General features: G+C 40.2%; 1 protein-coding gene across 1 annotated transcript in view; it reads right to left on the bottom strand.

The window, feature by feature from the left end:
* Window positions 1-27,717, bottom strand: part of GOLM2 (golgi membrane protein 2) — a 127,171-nt gene that overhangs the window by 8,454 nt on the left and 91,000 nt on the right. Inside the window, exon 8 of the mRNA XM_017861013.1 lies at window positions 4,374-4,553. Coding sequence (XP_017716502.1) covers window positions 4,374-4,553 — 180 coding nt within the window. The remainder of the gene's footprint in view (window positions 1-4,373; window positions 4,554-27,717) is intronic.

Raw genomic sequence — 27,717 nt, 5'->3', positions numbered from 1 at the left:
ATGTATATTTTATATAAATATTATTTATATATAATTTATATGTATAATGTATATAAATAATTGTAAACACAGGAAAACTAGGCCTCACTTAATTCTACAAAACACTCTACAAGTAGTGCTGACCCCAATGATTAATAATGTAATGAACAGGTATCAGAGATAAGGCTGGAATGCTTCAGCTCCCTACTGGCAGATATGCTGCCAAAGCCTCAATTCATAATATACAATTTTGGAGACCAAAGCCGGAGTATACTTAGGTGAAGCCAGAATCTTATCCTGCAGCTGGAATCTCTAATCCTAGGGACCTCACAACTTAAGAAACTACTACTACTACTAGAGAGCAGAGAAGAGCCCCTATCGATAGAACATTAAGTGTGTGCTTCATTTTTTGTTATATTTCGCTGTAGAGTCACAATGGTGGCAATAAGTTTCTACTTTCTTTCATGGATTTGGGAATAGATCTGTTTCAGACATCCTGAAATCTGAAACATATTTTCTCGTAATACTTGTGTTATATATATAGTGATTCCAACTTGAATGTGGCCACAGAATTTTAAAACTGAGAAAGATCATGTATTCTAATTCAGCAGTCTTCATACAGATGAAGAAATTGTGGTCCAGAGAGTTTAAGTGACTTGAAAAGCAATACACAGACTATCTCTTGATTCTAGACTAATTTTTTTTCTTTCTTTCTTTCTTTTTTTGAGACAGAGTCTCGTTCTGTTACCTAGGCTGGAGTGCAATGGTGCGATCTCAGCTTACCACACCTCTGCCTCCCGGGTTCAAGCAATTCTCCTGCCTCAGCCTCCCGAGTAGCTGGGACTACAGGCACCTGCCACCACGCCCAGCTAATTTTTGTATTTTTTAGTAGAGATGTTGGCCAGGCTGGTCTTGAACTCCTGACCTCAGGTGATCCGCCCGCCTTGGCCTTCCAAAGTGCTGGAATCACAGGTGTGAGCCACTGTGCCTGGCCGACTAATGTTTTTTTCTACTCTGTGTTTGCCTGCTTTGGCTACAAGTGCAAACCATACTGGGAACGCAACCATTATTTCCACATTGGCACAGTAATGAACATTTGGAATCCAATTTGTTGATAAATTAGGGAACAGCCATAATTACCTCTCCCTACTTTTTGGACGGTTAATAATATACCTAAAGAATCCCTGGATGGCCAGGTGTGGTGGCTCATGCCTGTAATCCCAGCACTTTGGGAGGCTGAGGCAGGTGGATCACTTGAGGTCAGGAGTTCAAACCAGCCTGGCCAACATGGTGAAACCCCATCTCTACTAAAAATACAAAACTTAGATGGACATGGTGGTGCACGGCTGTAGTCCCAGCTATTCGGGAGGCTGAGGCAAGAGAATTGCTTGAACCCAGGAAGCAGAGGTTGCAGTGAGCTGCAATTGCACCACTGCACTCCAGCCTGGATGACAGAGTGAGACTCCGTCTCAAAAAAAAAAAAAAAAAAATCAACTCTACATCAGGAAGATTCAGCTTCAGCCTGGGTGACAGAGCAAGACTCCANAACCCCATCTCTACTAAAATACAAAACTTAGATGGACATGGTGGTGCACGGCTGTAGTCCCAGCTATTCGGGAGGCTGAGGCAAGAGAATTGCTTGAACCCAGGAAGCAGAGGTTGCAGTGAGCTGCAATTGCACCACTGCACTCCAGCCTGGATGACAGAGTGAGACTCCGTCTCAAAAAAAAAAAAAAAAAAATCAACTCTACAACAGGAAGATTCAGCTTCAGCCTGGGTGACAGAGCAAGACTCCATCTCAATAAAAAAAAGAATCCCTGGAAACATGTTAACAATTATTTAAGTCTCCTCAGTATTCCTTGCTTAGCCCTCTTTATTTGTTGGAGCTGATGTTCCTGCATCTTTTTGTTCTTGGTACCCTTTGTAGGTGTCCTATCCTGCCACTATCATCTAGAGAATGCCAGAATGAGACAAGAAATGGTAAATGGCAACACTCAGTTCCAGTAAGATTAACTTGCAAACAGGGAAATCCAAAAATGTAACAACCCCTTCTCTACTTCACTGAGGACATCATCTTTTGTCATTTCTTCAATCCTTCGAATCTATTTTCTTGTGAAAGGAAGGGGAGGACAACATGAGGGTCTTGGGGACTTGAAGTAGAAGGTGGCAGTGAGAACCAGGGGAGGAAGAAGGAGAAGAGTACAAGAAAGGGAGAGAGAAGGCACTGAAAATAAATTTACGTACAATAGATTGAAACCCATACACATATTAAATCAAAATTTTGTGACAATTATCAACTTTAAGATAGACAAAATATAAAAAATGACTGAAAACAAAGACTGAGATAAACCATTATAATAAAAATCTCAAAATTATCCAATGAGATGAAAAAGCCCTTAAAAAAATTAGAGAATATTGAAAGTGTAAACCAAGCAGCTTATAAGACCAGAAGTTAAAGAGTTATTACCCTAGTCACAGTTATAAGAATAAAAGCTCAATGAGAAAAGCATATAATTATCAGTTAATGACAATGTGCAAAGTACTGTGGCGGGTGGGTAATGCGCAAAGTACTGTGGGAGGTGGGCATGAAGGTAGAAAAGGATACAAACAAAATGGAAGGCAAAATAAATAAAAATTCCTGCCCTCCAAGAGCTTACAATCTAATTGCTGATATGATATACATACATGAAAAAACCTTACAACATTATAAATAATTGCAAACAAATATAATCCAAACAAATCACAAAAGCAATGAGAAAAAAAAGATAAAATTTATGAAAAAAGGATGAGATTACAGAAAAAGCACATAATATTGTAAGGTTATATGTATATCAATATCAATATTACCAAAAAGTGTTTGAGAAATTCTTATAAATATAACCTTATATAACTCCTAGCACATATTAATCTCTTTTCTATCCCCAGTAATCATAATTTTCCTAAACTAAATGAACTATTATAACAGTGCCTAGGTAGAAGTCAGAGTCTCTAGTTTCCCTTTATTCTACAAACCATATAATTTTGTAGAACAACTACATTTTCTTCTGGGTTTTATAAAAACAATGCTTGTCATAAGTCTAAATAAAAATTTAATTACTTTTAAAACAGGTAAGGAAGAAATCAAAGCATGTTATGATGAAAATTTCCATGCATCACATAAAATTTAACATATCACACACTAAGGTCACAATCAACTTTTACAGAAAAGAGAAATAGCTCCACAAATACTACTAAACAATATAAGCAGGCAGAAAACTGGCCTAAAAACTTGCAGTAGAGAAAAACACTGATATGCATGCATGGGTAGGGCTGCATGCACACAGGTAGATTCTGAACTTTCATTAAGTTAAATGCTCAGCAGAAGTAACACAGTGAATAAGAAAAATATGTTGAATCTGTGTAATAAATATAAAACAAATCTTCACACATTGATTGTTAAATATAAATTTTAAGCCTCTCAGAAAAAATTCAAAAATAGCCTTCCTCTGCTGTGTCAGTGGTGAAATAATCTTATCTTCAGTATGGAGAAGACCATTCCCTTTGTGGCTTTCCTTATAACGAAAAGCTACCTGGGCAATATTTGTAATGAAATGTTTTTTTTTTTTTTAGTAGAGACGGGGTTTCACCGTGTTAGCCAGGATGGTCTCGATCTCCTGACCTCGTGATCCGCCCGTCTCGGCCTCCCAAAGTGCTGGGATTACAGGGTTGAGCCACCGCGCCCGGCCTATGAAATGTTTTTAGATGAGAAATTGGAAAAGTGTATTGTCTAGGAGCATTTGCCTTAGGTAGTCTAGAGTCATTTTAAACAATTCTAAAATTTCTGAAGATTCTAAGTTTTAAATTGTAGCTGTATCAATAATACACATGATAACCAAAATTTTAAAAAATTAAAATAATTTACAGATTTACAAATGCCACTATTATAAAATAGTTTTCAAAATAAAACTGAAAAACTGCACAGAACCTCTTTGTATTAATACTGAGGTTGGCTGGGCGCAGTGGTTCACGCCTGTAATCCCAACACTTTGGGAGCCTGAGGTGGGTGGATCACCTGAGGTCGGGAGTTTGAGACCAGCCTGACCAACATGGAGAAACCCTGTCTCTACTAAAAATACAAAATTAGCCAGGCGTGGTGGTGCATGCCTGTAATCCCAGCTACTCGGGAGGCTGAGGCAGGAGAATCGCTTGAACCTGGAAGGTGGAGGTTACAATGAGCCGAGATCGTGCCATTGGACTCCAGCCTGGGCAACAAGAGCAAAACTCCATCTCAAAGAAAAAACAAAAAATTTAGGTTACACTGCCACTAATAGGTGGGGAAAATTCTACACAAATTCAACCAAAAAACTTAGAGGTGGGTTTCATGGTTATAGCATGGAGGCCAGGCCCACGCTCACCTTGGACGTCTTCCTCTCCACCATCACCATCTTCTTCCTCATTGTAAGCCAGCTCAGCCTGCTTGTCTGCCTCATACTCACCTACGTTACCATCATCCCCATTATAATCCGCCAGTTTAGAGCCATGCTGCGGATCAACAGGGGATTCATTCTCATCAAAGAATCGGCCTGTGAAGTAGGTAGAGGATTAATTCAAGAGTAAAGAGAGAAGAAAAGAAGGAATCTATACTGAAGGCAGACCAGAAAGTAGACAAGTGAAACCTGGCAACTTTTGGGGTACTGGATATAAAAGGATACATTTTGTGAAGGTTATCCAAAAGTATGTAAGAGTGAAGACTCTGAAAATACATAACTTTTATTAAGAATTTCTCTTTTGCATTTATTTTAGTGCTTGCCACTTAAGATTTGAATGATTTCTTAAAGAAATGGGCACCATTTTTAGGAATGTTTTCATAATAACCAATGACTTCTCTAATATAAGTATGTCTAAATTAACATTTTAGGAGAATACATTATTTTATTACTAGATATGATACATATTTAAAATTTGAAAATCTAGGCCTGGTGCAGTGGCCCACGCTTGTAATCCCAGAACTTTGGGAGGCTGAGGTGGGTGGATCGTTTGAGCTCAAGAATTTGACACCAGCCTGGGCAACATGGCAAAACCTTTCTCTACAAAAAATACAAAACTTAGCTGGGTATGGTGGCATACATTTTGGATTTCCAAAAAGGGATGGCAAAGAAAGTAAGCCATCAGAATCCCTAGTGGTTTAAAAAAAAAAAAATCCCAAGTAATTCTGGTGTATCTCTTCTCATTTCCTAAGCCAGATTTTAAAAAAAGTCAATGGAATCTTAAGAAAACTGACCTATATCAGGCCATTATATTGTACACATTCATAACTATTAGACATCAAGAAGACAGGCCTGGTGCAGTGGCTCACACCTGTAATCCCGGCACTATGGAAGGCCAAGGTGGGTGGATCACCTGAGATCAGTAGTTCGAGACCAGCCTTGCAAACATGGTAAAACCCCATCTCTACTAAAAATACAGAAATTAGCCAGGCTTGGTGGCAGGTGCCTGTAATCCCAGCTACACAAGAGGCTGAGGCAGGAGAATTGCTTGAGTCCAGGAGGCAGAGGCTGCAGTGAGCCGAGATTGCGCCATTGCACTCCAGCCTGGGTGACAAGAGCAAGACTCCATCTCAAAAAAAAAAAAAGAAGATAAATAGACATAATACTTACTGTAGAAAACTATTCAACAATTAGACATTGAAAATAAAAAAGTTAGGCACACTAGGATCTGAATTAGAAATGCAAGTACAACTAAAACTATACTTAGACATTAAGTTTAACTTAGCATAAAAGTGGATTTATTTTAATCCATAAAATTAACTTCCTAATAATGCAAGAATTTGAGACTTAGAAATTTAACAACTTTCTGTGATAGGTCTAAATTTTTAAAAATATATTTCAAAAATTTACATTGCAGGCTGGGTGCAGTGGCGTATGCCTGTCATAGCAGTACTTTGGGAGGCCAAGGTGGGAGGATTGCTTAAGCCCAGGAGTTTGAGACCAGCCTGGGTAACATAGTGAGATCCATCTCTACAAAAAATACAAAAATTAGCTGGGTATGGTGGTCCACACCTATAGTCTCAGCTACTCAGGAGGCTAAGGTAGGAGGATTGCTTAAGCCCAGGAGTCCAAGGCTACAGTGAGTTAGGATATTGCCACTGCACTTCAGCCTGGGTGACAGAGTGAGACCTCTTCTCTTAAAAAAAAAAAAAAAAAAAAAAAAAATTAGCCGGGTTTCTGTAGTCTTATCTACTTGGGAGGTTGATGCAGGAGGATCATTTAAGGCCAGGAGTTTGAGGTTATAGTGAGCTTCGATTGTGCCACTGCACCCCAGCAAGACTATCTCTAAAAATAAATAAATAGATAAATAAATAAATAAATAAAATTTACATTGCAATGGCTCAGGAAAAAAATTAACAGCTTCCTTTGCTTGGAAAGAAAGGTTAAGTACAAATAGAATTATGGGGGTACTGGTCGATTCTACAGATGGTTCATCACATCATCAAGCCAATGTATTTCTAATTGGTGGGTAAAGAGTCCATCAGGAAAATCATTAAAGGACAAATTGCACTTACAGAGGCTTTTAAAGAAGGGCGGGCGTGGCCGGGCGCGGTGGCTCACGCCTGTAATCCCAGCACTTTGGGAGGCCAAGGCGGGCGGATCACAAGATCAGGAGATCAAGACCATCCTGGCTAACATGGTGAAACACCATCTCTACTAAAAATACAGAAAATTAGTCGGGCGTGGTGGTGGGCGTCTGTAGTCCCAGCTACTGGGGAGGCTGAGTCAGGAGAATGGTGTGAACCCAGGAGGCAGAGCTTACAGTGAGCCGAGACTGGGCCACTGCACTCCAGCCTGGGCGACAGAACAAGGCTCTCTAAAAAAAAAGAAAAGGCAGCAAGGCGAGCAGATCACCTGAGTTTGGGAGTTCAAGACCAGCCTGACCAACACAGAGAAACCCTGTCTCTACTAAAATACAAAATTAGGCAGGCATGGTGGTGCATGCCTGTAATCCCAGCTACTTGGGAGGCTGAGGCAGGAGAATTGCTTGAACTCGGGAGGCGGAGGTTGCCGCTCACTGAGATTGCACCATTGCACTCCAGCCTGGGCAACAAAAGTGAAACTCCGTCTCAAAAAAAAAAAAAAAAAAAAAAAAAGAAGGCAGGGGGGGGGACAACAGGAGACTGAAGTAATTGGAGTAACTGGGGCCAATAAAAAGAGCATGAATTAATCTTAAAACTCTTCTAGTATAAGCTTGGAGTATGTACAATAAATAAATAAATAAATAGAAAAGTGGATGAAATAGAGAAAAGAAACATACAGGAGAATAGGTAGGCTATTTGTAAGAAAACACTCTGTCTCCTAATTATAAATCAAACATTTTGATGAGTTTTATTATCTCTTTTTGAATAATAAAATAAATGATGTCAATATAAGCAGTAAAAGAGGTTTACAGAAATCTATATTTTCTTTTCTTTTTTTTTTCTTTTGAGACGGAGTCTCACTCTGTCGCCCAGGCTGGAGTGCAGTAGCCCGGTATCAGCTCACTGCAACCTCCACCTCCCGGGTTCAAGTGATTCTCCTGCTTCAGCCTCCTAAGTAGCTAGGATTACAGGCGCCCACCACCGTGACTGGCTAATTTTTGTAGTTTTAGTAGAGACAGGATTTCACCATGTTGGCCATGATGGTCTTGAACTCCTGACCTCAGGTGATCTGCCCGCCTCGGCCTCCCAAAGTGCTGGGACTACAGACGTGAGCCACCACGCCCGGCCTTCATTTTAAAATCAAAGTTATGAAATACAGAAGACTCAAAAAATTAGGCTAAGACAAGGTACTAAAAAAATATATCTCATTTACTAATACTGTCAGACATGGAATAAAGAAATGTCCCACTTGTACCTATTATAATATTCCAACAGAACAATGTAAAATTTCCTTTTTTTAGGTGTTTGATGATCTGCCTAGCCTAAATTTAGCAAAATTTTAATACTATAATCACAGTGATACTCAGAGATAATAAAAATATCAACAAGAATGAATAATGACACAACTGCCCTTTGTTAAATAGTGGTCTGTGCTATTATATATACAGAATCATCGTGTTTGGAGAAATATTTATAGCTAACCTTTAATACTGGGCTTCCAACATTCTCACAGACAACAAAAGTTGAAAAACACAGAATCAACTACACAGAGTTGCCAATCAGGATAAGGAGATCAGACAAACTTTGCATTAAACATTGAATGAATATAATGGTACAGACAAAAACGCATAATATTGATCAATATAACAGACTGCTAACTTATTCGACATTTAAGAGCAACATGTCAATGTGAGAGAAGGGAAAGTTTGAAAAAGAAGGCAATTATATTAGACTATGACAGGGAAAGAAAGAAGCATTGAAAGAACAGGTAAGAACAAAGATGGGGTATTTAGAAGATAGTAAAAAGATTGATTTGACTGGATTTATATGAGAAAGAGTAAGTTTCAACAAGCAAATTAAGGATAATTACAGGGCCAGGCATGGTGGCTCACGCCTGTAATCCCAGAATTTTGGGAGGCCGAGGTGAGTGGATCACCTGAGGTCAGGAGTTTGAGACCAGCCTGGCCAACATGGAGAAACCCCATCTCTATTAAAAACACAAAAAAGTAGCTGGCCATGGTGGCGGGTGGCTGTAATCCCAGCTACTTGGGAGGCTGAGGCAGGGGAATCGCTTGAACCTGGGAGGCAGAGGTTACAGTGAGCCAAGATTGCTCTATTTGCACTTCAGCCTGGGCAACAAGAGTGAAATTCTGTCTCAAAAAAAAAAAAGTCTCCTATATTCACTTGTGGTCACTATTTAAATCCAATGACAAAGTGTATGGAAGTATCTACAATGCTCCTTCATCCATCCATGGTTCACTGATGTGATAGATATTGCACTATGCACTGTGATACAAAAATAAATCATAAATCTATAGTTGGGCACGGTGACACACACCTGTAGTCTCAACTACTCAGGAGGCTTCAGCCTAGGAGTTTCAGGCTGCAGTAAGCTATGATCATACTGCTGCATTCCAGCCTGGGTGACAGAATGAGACTCTGTCTCAAAATAAAATAGAAAGCAAAATAACATCCTATCTTCATCTCCTATAACTGAGTATAGTAAGGAAAACAGATAAGTAAACAAATTAGGAAGTGATGGTATGTGTGCTATTGCATAGTGCTCTAGAAAGTAACATCTGAACATGGAGACAGTGGCTTCAGTTGGCTTCCTTTTGATAGAGTGAGTTTGAACATTATGTAGGAGGCAATAACTAGTAAAGATTTCTTTTAAGCTCTCTGAGAACAGAAATCTGATCTGCCTTATGCCTACTATATCTCCAGTAGCTATTTAGGCAAGAAGCTATGAGGACTTACACTAGGAGGATGGAGGAAATGTTAGAAACTGATGAATCAGATACATTTGAAAATGACAAAACGAATATATGGCATAATGGAGCAGAAGGAGTCAAAGGATTATTCCAAATCCTAGTCTGGAAACTACAATTAATGCTACCTATACCCAAATTGGGAAGGTATGAGAAAGCAAATGTTGCTTTAGATAAACTGAATTTGGGGCTACAGTATGACATCCAAATGAAAATGTTTTATAGACGCATGGTTATATGGATCTAGAATCTAGGTGCAAAGTGAGAGATAAGCATTTAGATTTAAAACTCATAAATTTCAAGGTGATCGGTTAAACTATCAGAATATAATTTATTTTAGGAAATAAATATTTACAGAAAATAGCTATAAGTCAAAGAAGTGATCTTGGGGAATGACAATATTTAAGAAGAGAAAAAAGAAGTAATGAAGGCAAAGTTATCATTTGATGGTATAAATCTATGGTGTGTGTGTGTGTGTGTGTGTGTGTGTGTGTGTGTGTTTTGAGACGGAGTCTCGCTCTGCTGTGCAGGCTGGAGTGCAGTGGTGCAATCTCAGCTCACTGCAAGCTCCGCCTCCTGGGTTCACGCCATTCTTCTGCCTCAGCCTCCTGAGTAGCTGGGACTATAGGTGCCCAACCAAGCCCGGCTAATTTTTTGTATTTTTAGGAGAGATGGGGTTTCACTGTGTTAGCCAGGATGATTTCAATCTCCTGACCTTGTGATCTGCCAGCCTCAGCCTCCCAAAGTGCTGGGATTACAGGTGTGAGTCACCACACCCGGCTTATGATGTGTCTTAACAGGAATTAAATAGCAGACTTCATCTCTGAGGCATTTCAACTTTTTACAACCTTTAATACAGTTCTGCTGCTCAGTAACAAAACTGTTAAATCTGTGCCCAGCTAGGGGAGTAATAAAGTAATCATATTTAGTTTGGATCCCGTATTTCCTTATATTGTTGCAAAATTCAATTGTGCACTTGAATATTAGTTTCATTCTGGTGACCAGCTGAAAATGATTTGATTATCAGCAACAAGATAGCTTCATCCCAATAGTTTAAACATGAGAACACAAAGAAACAACACACCCACTAGCTATTGAAAGTCTTTGAGTTGTATTAAGTTTGAAAAATTGTAAAAGATTATTTTCAATATTTAAATTCCTTTTCTGAGCTAAGTGAGCTAAAGTATATTAAATATATAACAAGCATGTATTGCATGTATATGAAGTAATTTTTCATACATTTTACTTTAATTCATATACCATCTGGTCTAACTTCACATGCTCCACATCACCTAATCAGGCATTTAACACACTTTTCAATTTACGTTAAACAACACAATAAAACTTCACACAGAATGCTAGACATTCTGTAAGACATCTCAAATATCAGACTACAAACTTCAGAAACTAGTAGAGAAGAAATTCAGCAAGAGCTTCGGTCATGTGGAATAGATAAACTTTAACCTTTTCAATTTACAAACTCATAGTTTGATACTTTTGAATACAACTATCCTTTTAAACTAGTGAATTTTATTGGGAAGGTATGAGAAAGCAAATGTTAAATGAGAAAGCAAATGTAGCCATTTCTCATGGCTAAAATTTTATTTTTTATTAAAAAAAAATTTTTTTTTTTGAGATGAAGTCTCACTCTGTCGCCCAGGCTGGAGTGCAGTGTTGCGATCTCAGCTCACTACAACCTCCATTTACTGGGTTGAAGCGACTCTTCTGCCTCAGCCTCTCCAGTAGCTGGGATTACAGGGGTACACCACAACACCCATCTACATTTTTTTTTGCATTTTTAGTAAGACCGGGTTTCACCATGTTGGCCAGGCTGGTCTCAAACTCCTGACTTCAAATGATCTGCCCACCTCGGCCTCCCAAAGTGCTGGGATTACAGGCATGAGCCACCATACCCGGCCTCATGGCTAAAATTTTAAAATCGAAGTTGTAAAGTCTTTACTTTTGTCTGTCTGTATTATATGTACAGGTACACATGTATGTTTGTATACTATCTACATGGTATCACTGACCTATAAAAAATGAACTCATAAATTAAATAACTAGCCTGCATGCTTTTCAAGTTCATATGACTTTGGCAGTCTTTCGTAAATAAAGATAGTTTTTTAAAATTTTATTATATTTTTGAGACAGAGTCTTGTTCTATCGCCAGGCTGGAGTGCAGTAGCGTGATCTCAGCTCACTGCAACCTCTGCCTCCCGGGTTCAAGAGATTCTCCCGCCTCAGCCTTCCCAGTAGCTGGGACTACAGGTGCGTGCCACTACACCCAGCTGATTTTTGTATTTTTGGTAGAGATGGGGTTTCACCATGTTGGCCAGGATGGTCTTGATCTTTTGACCTTGTGATCCGCCCACCTCAGCCTCCCAAAGTGCTGGGATTACAGGCATGAGCCACCGCACCCGGCCCTAAAGATAGTTTTAAATTGTTGGTGAAATAAAATAGAAACACGTTCAAAAATAAAAACCAGCAGAAAATAAGAGGATAATAACATTTCTTAATCACAAAAGGGTATTTCAATCAAGAAAAACTAAGCTGTATATTTTAATTCTGTACTATAAGTCAAAGGCAACATCAAGATGAGTCACTTTTGCTTCATTAGTCCAATGTTCATTTATGGGTTTCAATTTCTCAACTATTTTATTTTTAAAAGTTTATATTTTTATGTCATTAACTTATTATATTGCCACTATTATAAAACAAAAGTGAAACTATTAGATGTCTAGTTAGCAATAACCTAGAGAGAATGAAAAGAAAGTTGGCGGGCGGGGTGGCTCAAGCCTGTAATCCAGCACTTTGGGAGGGCCGAGAACGGGCGGATCACGAGGTCAGGGAGATGCGAGACCCGCGATCCTGGCTAACACGGTGAAACCCCGTTCTCTAACTAAAACATCCAAAAAACTAAAACTAGCCCGGTGCGACGGTGACGGGGCCTGTATCCCCAGCACTCGGGAGGCCTGAGGCCAGGAGAATGGCGTAAACCCGCGGGAGGGCGGAGCTTGCAGTGAGCTGAGATCCGGCTACCACACTCCAGCCTGGGCGAGCCAAAGAGCGAGACTCCGCGTCTCCAAAAAAAAAAAAAAAAAAGAAAAAAGAAAGTTTAAGGAAGGCAACCTCTTTTTTCTAGCCATCTATTGGTAATGTTCACTATCATTTCATTTATTCATTTGGTAGTTAACACATTCAACTTATCTTGCATTATTCAATTTAATACCTAGAGTTGTGACTATTTCAAGTATCCGGAAGGTAAATGACACGTGATGACTTATAATCTGTTGAGATATGAGTTAATCTGTTACGAGTTAGATTAACTGATTATGAGTTAATCTATAATCTGTTAATCATGAGAGATGGGAAGCTGGGGTGTACAAACTGTAACAAAAATGTTACTGCAGGCTTTTTACACAAAACAATTGTAGGAAAACTATTGACTGGCTTTTGAATTGATTTCATTATCAGGAACATATTAGGGCAAAAAGACCACATTTCTATCTCAAGGTATATATAGGCTCTGCATATAGTAGGCACAGGAAGCAATCTATTGACTGACTGGACTTGTGGAAGGTAAAGAGAAATCAAGGAAATGAAAGAAGTATGGTAGCTAGAATTTATGGCTAACAGCATCTGAACAACCTTACCATCTCCCCATTTCCAAGGCAAACCTATACTATCTAGATTTGTGTAGGTACAGTCTATGATGTTCACAATGATGAAATCAACTAAAAACCACCTTTCTCAGAATGTATCTCTTGTTGTGATGCAATGTATGTTGTGGTTGCTCAAACCTTGTACATTCCAAAGAACGCTTTGTTTTCAGGAGTGGCCCTTGGCTGGATTCTGAGAGATAACCTCTGAGCCCATGAAATATTCTGCTTTATAAATGTTTTTGTATGCGTGAGGCCTGGGCCATTATGTACCAGACTGATGAGGTCAATTGATCCTACAAAGTGATTTATGGTGAATACAGTTGTTCCTCCCTCAGTATCCAGTGAGGACTGGTTCCAGGACCCCGACAAATACCAAAATCCATGGATGTTAAAGTCCCTTGTATAAAATAGCACAGTAGGTTGGGCACGGTGGCTCATGCCTGTAATCCCAGCACTTTGGGAGGCTGAGGTGGGTGGATCACTTGAGGTCAGGAGTTTCAGACCAGCCTGGCCAACATAGTGAAACCCCATCTCTAACTAAAAATACAAAAATTATCTGGGTGTTGTGGCATGCACCTGTAATCTCAGCCACTCAGGAGGCTGAAGGAGGAGAATCATTCGAACCTGCGAGGTGCAGATTGCAGTGAGCCAAGATTGTGCCACTGCACTCCAGCCTGGACAACAAACGCTTGAATGTGGGAGGCAGGGGTTGCAGTGAGCTGAGATCACGCCACTGCATTCCAGCCTAGGTAATACAGCGAGACTTTGTCTCAAAAAAAAAAAAAAAAAAAAAAAAGCATCATAATAAATCTTCATATCTGATAGTGGAAGTCTTTACAGTTTATTCCTTTTATAAATTGTCTTGGCTATTCTTATTCCTTTGCAGTTTTCATACACATTTTAGAGTCAGCTTATCAGATTCCACCTAAAACCCCCAAATCCTGCTGGGATTATACTTGGGATGGCAATGAAGTTCTAGATTAATCTGTGAGGAATTGACATAATTAAAACAATGAGCATTCCAATCCATGGACATGGATTTATTCATATATTAATTAATTTCTGTCAACAATATTTTGTAGCTTATAGAGGTTCTTGTAAATCTTTTGTAAGAACTTTTCAAGGTATCTGATGTTTTTTATGCTATTGAAAAGTTTCTTTTTAAAAGTTTCACTATGTTTATTGCTGCTATATACAGAAATATAATTTGTATATAAATCTTGCATGTAATGACTTTGCTAAATACATTTGTTTATAAATTGTTTTGAGTTTTCTACATATAAAATCATGTTGTCTACAAATAATATTAGCTTATCAGTTATATTTCTTCCTTTCCAATCTCTATACTCTTTATTTCCTTTTCTGTGCTTTATTGCATTGATTAGAATCTACAGTGAAAAGCTGAATAGAAGTGATGATGGTGGGTATCCTTTTCTAGATCTCAAGGGGAAGGTTTTTGAGAATTAATCATTAAATTTGATATTTGTCATAGGATGCTTAAAATACTCTATCAAATTAAGGAAATTACTTTCTAATCCTCCTTTGCTTAAAATTGGTTGTTTTATCTTAAATGCATGGATTTCCTCAAATGCTCTCTTTACATCTTTTGAGATGATTTTCCTCATATATTTTGTTAATTTGGTAAATTACATAGATCGCTTTTCAAGTATTAAACAACCTTGAATTTTCAGATTAAATCCAACATGGTCATCATGTATATAATTTTTATCTATCTCAGGATTTGACTTGCTAATATTTTGTTTAGAATTTTTTTTTTTGAGACCGAGTCTCGCTCTGTCACTAAGCTGGAGTGGCACAATCTCGGTTCACTGCAACCTCTGCCTCCCGGGTTCAAGCGATTCTCCAGCCTCAGCCTCCTGAGTAGCTGGGACAACATGCGTGCACCACGGTGCCCAGCTAATTTTTGTATTTTTAGTAGAGACAGGGTTTCACCATGTTGATCAGGCTGGTCTTGAACTCCTGACCTCAGGTGATCCGCCTGACTTGGCCTCCCAAAGCGCTGGGATTTACAGGTGTAAGCCATTCCACCTGGCCTTGTTTAGGATTTTTATATCTATATTAATAAGAGAAACTGCCATAATTTTTCTTTCTCATAATATTCTTAGTTTTGCTATCCAACTTACGCTGGTCTCATAAAATGGGTTGGGGAGTGTTTTTTCCTTTTCAATTCTCTGAAAGTTTATGTTACATTGGTTGTATTCTTTCATGTTTGAAAGAATTCACCAGCTGGGTGCAGTGGCTGACACTGTAATCCCAGCACTTTGGGAGGCCAAGGCAGGAGGATCACCTGAGGTTGGGAGTTCAAGACCAGCCTGACCAACATGGAGAAATCCCATCTCTACTAAAAATACAAAATTAGTAGGGCGTGGTGTTGATTGCCTGTAATTCCAGCTACTCAGGAGGCTGAGGCAGGAGCATGTCTTGAGCCTTGGAGGAAGAGGTTGCGGTGAGCCGAGATCACGCCACTGCACTCCAGCCTGGGCAACAAGAGCAAAACTCCATCTCAAAAATGAAATACATAAATAAATAAAGAATTCACCAATGTAACCATTTAGGTACCAAAATATTAATTTACAGATTCAATATGTTAATAGACATGGAACTATTCAGATTTTCCCTATCTTTTTGTGTCAGTTTTGTACAGAAGTGCTTTTCTAGGACATTGGCCATCTCATCTAACTTTGCAAATGTTTAGGCATTAAATTCATAATACCTATCATGTGTCCTTTAATATTATTTGTAGGATCTATACTGATGTTCTTTTTTTCATTTTTGTTATTGAGAATTTGTGTCATCTCTTTCTGTCTTAATGTGTGCTGACGGTCTTTCCAATTTCTGTTTTTTTTTTTTTTTTTTGAGACGGAGTCTCACTTTGCCACCCAGGCTGGAGTACAGTGGCGCAATCTCGGCTCACTGCAAGCTCCGCCTCCCGGGTTCACGCCATTCTCCTGCCTCAGCCTCCCGAGGAGCTGGGACTACAGGTGCCCACCACCACATCCGGCTAATTTTTTGTATTTTTAGTAGAGACGGGGTTTCACCGTGTTAGCCAGGATGGTCTCGATCTCCTGACCTCATGATCCGCCTGCCTCAGCCTCCCAAAGTGCTGGGATTACAGGCGTGAGCCACCATGCCCGGCCGGTCTTTCCAATTTCACTTGCCTTTTCAAAGAACCACTTTTTGGTTTGCTTGATTTCATACAGTGACCCTGCATTAGTAATCAAGCTAAACTCTCATTAACTGTTACCAGTCTCTTTTGAGGTAAAGGGGGAACTTTTGATATCTGTTCAACTTATTTAATGATTATTGGTTTATTCAAGTTTTCAAATCTTCATGAGCCAATTTAGGTAACTAATAATTGCCACAGTTTGAATGTGTCCTCTCCAAAATTCATGTTGCAGCTTAATCCCTAATGTGGTGGTATTAAGAGATGGGACCTTTGGGAGGTGATTAGGCCATTAGGAATGGGATGAGGCTCTCATAAATGAGATGAGGGACCTTAGAACAGGGGGCCGAGCGTGGTGGCTCACGCCTGTAATCCCAGCACTTTAGGAGGCTGAGGCAGGCAGATCACCTGAGGTTGGGAGTTTGAGACCAGCCCGACCAACATGGAGAACTCCCGTCTCTATTAAAAATATAACATTAGCCAGACATGGTGGTTCATGCCTATAATCCCAGCTACTTGGGAAGCTGAGGCAGAATTACTTGAACCCGGGAGGCAGAGGTTGCAGTGGGCAGAGATTTTGCCACTGCACTCCAGCCTGGAATCTATGTTTTCTGGTATCATTTAAGGTTTTTTTCCTTTATTTTTTCATACTCTCAAGTTTTTGTTACAATGTATAAAAGCAAGAATTTTCTTCATTTATCCTAATACTTAGTAGATACATTCAACCTGAAGACTCAAGTCTTTCTTCAAAATTCCTTTCAAGTACTGATTACCCACCATTTCCTCCAATCTCTTCTTAAAACCTCTATTAAACATACATACATCTTCTATTTCTCATAACATCTCTGTCATATATACATATGACATATAACACATTTGTATCTATATCTGTCTGTCTCTTTGCCACAGTGTGCTACATTCTTGCTGAGTATCTCAATATAACCTTCCAAGTAACTTCTCTTTTGGTCAGCTATGTCCATGGTCTACTATTTCATACACTGGGTGGCTATGTCAATGGCGAACTCATTAAGCCATCTGGACTAGAGATTGGAAAATACTTTTAAAAATTCTATAAGTAGGCCAGGCGCGGTGGCTCACGCCTATAATCCCAGCACTTTGGGAGGCCAAGATGGGCAGATCATGAGGTCAGGAGATCGAGACCATCCTGGCTAACACGGTGAAACCCCTTCTCTATTAAAAATACAAAAAATTAGCTGGGCATGGTGGCAGGCACCTGTGGTCCCAGCTACTTGGGAGGCTGAGGCAGGAGAATGGTGAACCTGGAAGGCGGAGCTTGCAGTGAGCCGAGATTGTGCCACTGCACTCCAGCCTGGGCGACAGAGTGAGACTCCGTCTCTAAAAATAACAATAATAATAATTCTATATGTAAAGGAAGATCAGGTATTCTGTGATGCACTAGCTTGCCTCTCCAGTGTTGCTTGGGAGAATGATAAATAACCACTGTTAAATAAATGAAACCCTGCTGCTATACAGAAAAGCCAATACGAGAAGTAGTTTGATCAACAATCACTCCCTACTGTTTGGAGTAACCACCCTTGTGACTTTCCATATGGGAGCTGACATTTGAAGTAAATTCTTATCTCTGTTCAAAGCTTCTAAATACAAATGGTATGTCCCTCCTAACTGGCAAACAGGTGGGCCTTGCCTGGATTTTCAGTTTCAACTATTTTGGAAGACGTCTATTTCTTTGAAGTATCCCTACACTGTATTTTGTGTCACCACATAGCCTACATTCTAAAGTTTAAATTAAACTAACCCAAATACATCTTCCAAATATGGTGAAACATACCCCAAAATGTTCTAGCCACTTTTGCATGATGTGGTAATACAAAATTAAATTTACAAAAATACGCAGCTCTTTATAAATATGTCAATATAAGTATGATATATTAAGCTATAAAACAAAAATAACAAGTTAAAGCTGCCAAAAAATTTGTAGTGAGGTCAGGAATGGTGGGTCATGCCTGTAATCCCAGCACTTTGGGACATCGAGATGGGAGGACTGCTTGAGCTCAGGAGTTTGAGACCAGTCTGAGCAACATGGTGAAAGTCTGTCTCTGCAAAAATACAAAAATTAGCCAGGCATGGTGGCGCACACCTGTAGTCCCAGCTATTCAGGAGGCTGAGGTGGGAGGATCCCTTGAGCCCAAGGAGGTCAAGGTTGTAGTAAGCTATGAACGTGCTAATGCAGTACAACCTGGGTGCAAGAGTGAGACCCTGTCTCAAAAAACAAAACAAAACAAAAATAGTGGTGATAACTATATAATGTCTAAGGACTTCCCCTCCTTTTCTAAAAGTGTTTTCAATAAAAATTTCAACTTTTTTTCTAACAGCATGTTATTTTGTACCTACAGAGTATCAAGTGCTTTTATTTTTTATTTACTTATGTATTTATTTGAGACAGGGTCTCACTCTGTTGTCTAAGATGGAGTGCAGTGGCATGATCATTGCTCACTGCAACCTCCACTTCCTGGATTCAAGCAATCCTCCCATTCAACCTCCCAAGTAGCTGAGACTACACGCATGCACCACCACACCTGGCTAATTCTGTATTTTCAATAGAGACAGGGTTTCACCATGTTGGCTATGTTTTGCTGCTAGGCTGCTCTCAAACTCCTGGCCTCAAGTGATCCACCTGCCTCAGCCTCCAAAAGTGCTGGGATTACAGGCATGTGCCACTGTGCCCAGCCACACTGAAATTTTTGAGAATAATGATTTACATATACAAATTTGGCAAGTGTTAAATGAAAGAAAGAAAAATTGTAAGTCAAAAAAGAAGAAAATTATAAAGCAAAACTGTACTTAAAAATGAATTTCCATTGGGCTCAGTGATGCATGCCTATAAATCCCAGCTACTCAGGAGGCTAAGGCAGGAGGATGATTTGAGCCCAGCAGTTTGAATCCAGCCTGGCAGCATAGCAAGACCCTGTCTTCTCTCTCTCTCTCTTTTGTTTTTTTCTTTTGAGACAAGGTCTTTCTCTGTTGTCCAGGCTGGAGTGCAGTGGCACAATCATGGCTCACTGCAGCCTCTAACTCCTGGGCTTAAGCAATCCTGCAAACTCAGCCACCCAAGGAGGTGGGGCTACAGGAGCACGGCTCCATGCCCAGCTTATTTTTGGATCTTTTATAGAGATGGGGTTTCACCATGTTGCCCAGGCTGGTCTTGCACTCCTGGGCTCAAGCAATCCATCTGCCTCAGCTTCCCAGTGTTAAGATTACAGGCACGGGCCGCGGTGCCAGGCCACCTATCTCTTAAATAACTAAAATAAAATAAATTTTCTTATGACTAAATAGTTTTACTCTATGGAAAGCAAAGCTGAATAAACACAAGAATACTAATGATTTTTTTTTTTCTTTTTTTTTTTTTTTTTTTTTTTTGAGTGGGGGTTTTGCTCTGTTGCCCGGGCTGGAGTGCAGTGGCGTGACTACTGGCAATCCTGCCTCCATGTTCAAAGTGATTAATGTGGCCTCAGCCTCCAAGATAGCTGGAATTACAGCACGCACCATAAGCCCGCTAATTTTATATTTTTTAGTGGAGATGGGGTTTTACCATATCGGCCAGGTAGGAGAATCACTTGAACCCAGGAGGCAGAGGTTGTAGTGAGACTACGCCACTGCACTCCAGCCTGGGCAACAGAGCAACACTCCATCTCAAAAAAAAAAAAAAAAAAAAAAAATAGTATATTTATGTCCAGATAAAAGAGATGATTTTATAAAAAAAATGATTTTTTTTTTTTTGTTTTGAGACGGAGTCTCACTCTGTCACCCAGACTGGAGTGCATGGCCAGATCTCGGCTCACTGCAAGCTCCGCCTCCCGGGTTCACGCCATTCTCCTGCCTCAGCCTCCCGAGTAGCTGGGACTACAGGCGCTGCCACCTCGCCCGGCTAGTTTTTTGTAGTTTTAGTAGAGACGGGGTTTCACCGTGTTAGCCAGGATGGTCTCGATCTCCTGACCTCGTGATCCGCCCGTCTCGGCCTCCCAAAGTGCTGGGATTACAGGCTTGAGCCACCGCACCCGGCCAAAAGAAATGATTTTCTATAAAATAAATTAAAATCATCATAAGAGTCTAGACAGATATGCATGAATATACACAACTGAAGACCTTTTGTGTTGGCCGGGCGCGGTGGCTCACACCTGTAATCCCAGCACTTTGGGAGGACGAGGTGGGTGGATCACGAGGTCAGGAGATTGAGACCATCCTGGCTAACATGGTGAAACCCCGTCTCTACTAAAAATGCAAAAAATATTAGACTGGTGTGGCGGTGGGCACCTGCAGTCCCAGCTACTCGGGAGGCTGAGGCAGGAGAATGGTGTGAACCTGGGAGGCAGAGCTTGCAGTGAGCCGAGATCACGCCACTGCACTCCAGCCTGGGCAACTGACCGAGACTCCGTCTCAAAAAAAAAAAAAAAAGACCTTTTGTGTCAAGTTGTATAAAGTTGCATGATACAAAATCAACACACACAAAAATCAGTCATATTTCTTTTTTTTTCCCTTGAGAGAGCGTCTCACTCTGTCACCCAGGCTGGAGTACAGTATGGTGGTCTTGACTCACTGCAACCTCCACCTCCCAGTGCAAGCGATTTTCTTTTTCTTTTTTTTTTTTGAAACGGAGTCTCACTCTGTCACCCAGGCTGGAGTGCAGTGGCCGGATCTCAGCTCACTGCAAGCTCCGCCTCCCGGGTTTATGCCATTCTCTTGCCTCAGCCTCCCGAGTAGCTGGGGCTACAGGTGCCCGCCAACTTGTCCGGCTAGTTTTTTGTATTTTTTTAGTAAAGACGGGGTTTCGCCGTGTTAGCCAGGATGGTCTCGATCTCCTGACAAGGCGATCCACCCGTCTCGGCCTCCCAAAGTGCTGGGATTACAGGTTTGAGCCACCGCGCCCGGCCGTGCAAGCGATTTTCATGTCTCAACCTCCCAAGTATCTGGGATTACAGGCATTTGTCCCTGCACCGGGCTAATTTTTGTATTTTTAGTAGAGACGGGGTTTCACCATGTTGGCCAGGCTGGTCTCGAACTCCTGACCTCAGATGATCCGCCCGCCTCGGCCTCCCAAAATGCTGGGATTACAGGCATGAGCTACTGGGTCAGGCCAAAAATCAGTCATACTTATATGCACTAGCAAGAAGTCTACCCAGGCTGGAATGCAATGATGGCACAATCTCAGAATCTCAGCTCCCTATAGCCTCTGCCTCCTGGGCTCAAGCAGTCCTCCCACCTTAGCTTCCCAAGTAACAGGGACTACAGGTGCATGCCACCACATGTGGCTAGTTTTTGTATTTTTCGTAGAGACGGGGTTTTGCCACGTTGCCCAGGCTGTATCAAACTCCTGGGATCCAGTGATCCACCTGCCTTGGCCTCCCAAAGTGCTGGAATTACAGGCATAAGCCACTGCACTCGGCCAATGTTTTAATTTTATTTTTTCAGAGACAGGGCTCACTTTGTCACCCAAGCTGGAGTGCAGTGGAACAACCATAGCTCACCATAACCTTGAATTCCTGGGCTCAAGCAATCCTCCCACCTCAGCATCCACAGTAGCAGAGGCTACAGGCTTGTGCCACCATGCTGGCCTAATTTTTAAATTTTTTGTAAAGATAGGGTCTTGCTACATTGCCCAGGCTGGTCTTGAACTCCTGAACTCATGTGATCCTCCTGCCTCGGCCCCACAAAACGCTGGAATTATAGGTGTGAGCTACTGTGCCCAGCCAAAATTCCTTTTAAAATATCACTTCCTTTTTAGTACAAATGGAAAAGCAGATCCTACAATAAAATTACAAGGGACCATGAATAGCTAAAATAATCTTAAAGACGAACAAAGTTGAAGGACTCATAATTCACAATTTCAAAACTTACCACAAAGTTATAGCAATGAGAACAGTATGATACTGGCATAAGGAGAGACATATAGATAAATGCAATAGAATTTATAATTCAGAAATAAACCCATATATCTGTGGTCAATAGATTTTTGACAAGGATACCAAGACTGTTCAATGGGAAATGAAGAGTCTTTTCAATAAATGTTGTTGGGACAACTGGTATCCATATACAAAAGGATTAAGTTAGACCTTACCTCAAACCGTATACAAAAACTAACTTTAAATGGATGAAAGACCTAAATATAACAGTTAAACCTATGAAAGTCTTAGAAGAAAACAGGGGGAAATCTTCATGACCATGATTTTGGCACTGGTTTCTTAGATATCATACTCAAAGTATGAACAAAACCAAAAAACAGATAAATTGGACCTCATCAAAATTAAAAATTTTGTGCATGAAAGGACACTATCAAGAATGAAAAGACAACCCATAGACTATGCAAAAACATTTGCAAATCATACACCTGATCAGGGTCTAGTAATAAGAATACATTTTCAAAACCTCTTAAAATTCAACAACCAAGACAAATAACCCAATATAAAAATGGGCAAAGGGCTGGGCCCTGGTGGCTCATACCTATAATCCCAGTGCTTTTGGGAGGCCAAGATGGGAGAGTTGTTTGAGGCCAGGAGTTGGAGACCAACCAGGGCAAGACAGCAACACCCCATCTCCACAAAAGCTAAAAAATACATACATACATTAGCCAGGCCTGGTAGGATACACCGGTAGCCATAGCTACTAGTGAGGCTCAGGCAGGAAGATTGCTTGAGCCTAGGAATATGAGGATGCAGTGAGCTATGACTGTGCCACTGCACTCTGGCCTGGGCGACAAAGCTAGATTCTGTCTCTAAAAGTAAATTTTTAAAAAAGGCAAAGAACTTGAAAGGACAATTCTCCAAAGAGGATATACAAATGGCCAAAAAGTAGACAGAAAAGGTGCTCAATGTCATTAGTGAAATGCAAATAAAAACCACAAGGAAATATCACTTCATATGTACTACATGATAGAAGGAATGAATGAAAGGAGGGAGGGGGGAAGGAAGGAAGGAAGGAAGGGAGGGAGGGAAGGAAGGAAGGAAGGAAGGGGATGGGGAGAAACTAACTCTTTTTTTTTTTTTTTTGAGACGGAGTCTCGATCTGTCGCCCAGGCTGGAGTGCAGTGGCCGGATCTCAGCTCACTGCAAGCTCCGCCTCCCGGGTTTATGCCATTCTCCTGCCTCAGCCTCCCAAGTAGCTGGGACTACAAGCGCCCGCCACCTCGCCCCGCTAGTTTTTTGTATTTTTTAGTAGAGACGGGGTTTCACCGTGTTAGCCAGGATGGTCTCGATCTCCTGACCTCGTGATCCGCCCGTCTCGGCCTCCCAAAGTGCTGGGATTACAGGCTTGAGCCACCGCGCCCGGCCGAAACTGTAACTCTTATACGTTGCTGGTGGGAATGTAAAATGGTACAGCTATTGTGGAAAATGGCTTGGCACTTCTTCAAAAAACTAAACATAGAACTTTGATTCAGCAGTTTCACATCTAGGTACATACTCAAAAGAATTAAAACCAGGTATTCAAAAAAACTTGTACATAAATGTTCACAGAAGCACTATTCGATAGCCAAAATGTAGAAACAACCCATATGTACATCAACAGATGAATAAACAAAATGTATCCATACAACTGAATATTATCCAGCCATAAAAATAAATAAAATACTGATACATGCTACATGCTACACCATGGTCGAACTTTGAAAAAATTATGCTAAATAAAAGAAGCCAGACACAAAAGGCCACATACTGTATGATTCTTTTTTTTTTTTAAATGCAGTCTTGCTCTGCTGCGAGGCTGGAGTACAGCGGCATGATCTCATCGGCTCACTGCAACCTCCATCTCTCTGGTTCAAGTGATTCTCCTGCCTCAGCCTCCCAAGTAGCTCAGATTACAGGCATGCACCACCATGCCCAGCTAATTTTTGTATTTTTAGTAGAGAAGGAATTTCACCATGTTGGCCAGGATGGTCTTGATCTCCTGACCTTGTGATCCACCCACCTTGGCCTTCCAAAGTGCTGAGATTACAGGCATGAGCCACTGCGCCTGGCCATATGATTCCTTTTATATGAAATATCCAGAATAGGTGACTCCATAGAGAGAAAAAAGCAAATTAGTGGTTGTCAGGTGCTATGGGTAGGAGAGTACAGAGTCTGTTTCAGGGTGATGAAAATATTCTGGAACTAGAGTGGTGATAGTTTGTACAACTTTGTGAAAGGACTAAATACCACTGAATTGTACATTTTGGTGAATTTTACGTGTAACTTACCACAACAAAAATTTATTTTTAATTAAAAAAACTTCTGCATGATAAAGCATAAGAAAGTCTTATATCAGGAAAGACAATGTAAGAGGAAAATTGTGATAAATCTGAATTATCTATAAAGATTTGATATGGGGCTGGGCATGGTGGCTCACACTTGTAATCCCAGCATTTTGGGAGGCTGAGGTGGGAGGATCATATGAGCACAGGAGTTCAATACCAGTCTGGGCAACAGAGTGAGCCCTCATCTTTATTAAAAAAATTTTAAAATTAGCCAGGTGAGATGGCACACGCCTGTGGTCTCAGCTACTGAGGAGGCTGAGGAGGGAGGATCGTTTGAACCCAGGAAGTCAAGGCTGAAGTGAGCCACAACTGCACTACTGCACTCCAAGCTTGGGTGATACAGCGAGACCTTGTCTCAAATAAAAAAAAAAAAAAAAAAAAGAGTTGATACAAATAAATATAACCAATCTACAAAGTTCTCAGGCTAAGTGGTCAAAACTGACGCACAGATTATATACCAAGAAATAATTACAATAAAATTACTCACATAAAAATAGGCCACCAGAACAAATGTTTATTACAACATTTTTAAGGCAACATTATATTCTAAATACCTTATAAAAACGATAAAAATCAATGTGGCCAGGCCACAGAGGAACCACTAAACTTATATATAACTCCAGTGACACTGTAAAACTGTACTAGAGAATAATCTGACACTATTTAAAAGGTGCTATAAAGCTAGTCAAGTGCTTTGACCCAGTAATTTCGTTCTGAGGACTATATTTTTAAAGGAACACCCAAAGTAGGAGGAACAGGAAATAACTGGGGAAAAAAATATATAGTAACAATAATGACAGTTACAATGAGAAAATATGACATGATCTAAACAATAAGAGAGGAGACCTAAGTAAACTATTATTATTGCCTAGCCACAACAGAATATATGCAGATAATGTATATAATGTATGTATATAATGTATACATATATTCTGTATATTTATATAATAGATACATAATATATGTGTATATATTAATAAAAATTTAAATTAGGTAAAAAGGAATGTAAGAAATAATGTCAAAGTAAAACACAAAATTGTGCATGCATTGATTTCAACTCTCTATATACATTAATGATACATGGAAAATAATTTGGAGTGAGGGTTTAAAACTCAATAGGCTCTTTTTTTTCTTTTTTTTTTTTTTGATGGAGTCTCGCTCTGTCGCCCAGGCTGAAGTGCAGTGGCACGATCTCGGCTCATGGCAAACTTCGCCTCCCAGGTTCAAGCGATTCTCCTGCCTCAGCCTCCCAAGTAGCTGGGACTACAGTCATGTACCACCATACCTAGGCTCTTTTCAAAATAACTGTAGAGAGTAATAATTTCCTAGCAATTATTTCCAATCACCTTCTTTATTCAAACATCAGTTAAAAAAATATATACAGGTAAGGCAACAATTTTAAAAATGTATAGAATAAATATAAGTTTAGAAGAAAATCTTAGCCGGGTGCAGTAGCTCATGACTGTAATCCCAGCACTTTGGAAGGCTGAGGCAGGTGGATCACCTGAGGTCAGAAAATCGAGACTAGCCTGGCCAACATGGTGAAACCCCATCTCTACTAAAAATACAAAAATTAGCCAGGCATGGTGGCATGGACCTGTAATCCCACCTGCTCAGGAAGATGAGGCAGAAGAATCGCTTGAACCTGGGAGGCAGAGGTTGCAGTGAGCTGAGACTGCACCACTGCACTCCTGCCTGCCACTGCACTCCTGCCTGGGTGACCGAGCACGACTCCATCTCAAAAAAAATTTTAAAGAAGAAAATCTTAAGTGATCAAATTAAGATATTTTATTTGTTATGCTCTTACTGTACACCTCTTCTTGTTGAGATGTGTTTTCAGGCCAATTCCACAACCCAATTTTGAGGAAATATTTTTTCATTATATTTAAAATGTTAGCTAAATCTTTGTAATAAAAATGTTTTTCACACAATACTTTGGTCAAGATACACAGATATGCTTTAAAATATCAAGGAATTTCCTATTTAAAGAAATCAGAGAAAGAAGAAAGAAAGGAAAGCCAATTAAATTCATGCAAACTATACATTCATATATATGAATAAATTTAAATAACTGTTACAAGACCAACAAAAATACCTTGAATAGGCCAGGAAGGTGGGTAATGCCTGTAATCCCAGCACTTTGTGAGGCTAAGGCGGGAGGATCACTTCAGCCCAGGAGTTCAAGACCAGCCTGGGCAACAAAGCAAGACCCCGTCTCTAAAATAAATAAATAAAATAATGAAATAAAATAAAATACCTTGAATAAAGTCACAAATATAACATTGTTCAATTATTAGCTTACAAGCAACCTTTGTACAAAGAACTGCCTAACCAGTGCTCTGCACAGTTGCTTCCATAGACAGAAGCCATCATAAAAACCAAAGACTTGATCTTACTCCTGGTGATGGTAAAAATTAAAAATAAATAAATAAACCAAAGACAAAATGAAGCTTTTAGAGATTCTGTCTATTCAGAATAGAAGGTAAAAAGATGCCATGAAAAGCAGAACCAGTGAAAAGCACAGTTTAAGGAAGCTGATCTAAGGGACACTCTCCTGCCTCAAATTCCACTACCAGAATTTTTTCTTACACTTCTAACATCTAAATGAGAAAAATGCAATTGAAGGGAATGGAGGAGAAAGCAGTATTGAGCAATCCACTAAGGCAATGTCCCCAGAGTGTATGTTTCTCCCAGAATGTTCCATTTTTCAGAACTATTTATTTTCTCTCCTCCCTAATCAAAGTTTTCATTTGTTAGTCTATCAAAATATATCTTTTCTCATTTCTCCAAAAAAGTTTATATTCATAAGAACTAATCGCATTTTTTAAAAAAGTCAACTCACCTGAAATTTATTATTTAACAATGGAGAACATGAGAACCTTTTAAAGTTTTCTTTAAAATAATATCTATCCATTTAAAACCTACATTTCCTTTAACTTTTGACACTTTCATACCTTCTCTTTAAATACATATAACTGGCCGGGCGCAGTGGCTCAAGCCTGTAATCCCAGCACTTTGGGAGGCCGAGATGGGCGGATCACGAGGTCAGGAGATCGAGACCATCCTGGCTAACACGGTGAAACCCCGTCTCTACTAAAATACAAAACTAGCCGGGTGAGGTGGCGGGCGCCTGTAGTCCCAGCTACTCGGGAGGCTGAGGCAGGAGAATGGCGTAAACCCGGGAGGCGGAGCTTGCAGTGAGCTGAGATCTGGCCACTGCACTCCAGTCCGGGCGACAGAGTGAGACTCCG

The sequence above is a fragment of the Rhinopithecus bieti genome, unplaced genomic scaffold (genome assembly GCF_001698545.2).
Source record: "Rhinopithecus bieti isolate Rb0 unplaced genomic scaffold, ASM169854v2 scaffold_55715, whole genome shotgun sequence".
NCBI lineage: Eukaryota > Metazoa > Chordata > Mammalia > Primates > Cercopithecidae > Rhinopithecus > Rhinopithecus bieti.
The sequence above is the reverse complement of the archived record's forward strand: the minus strand, read 5'-3'. Positions and strand labels throughout refer to the sequence as shown.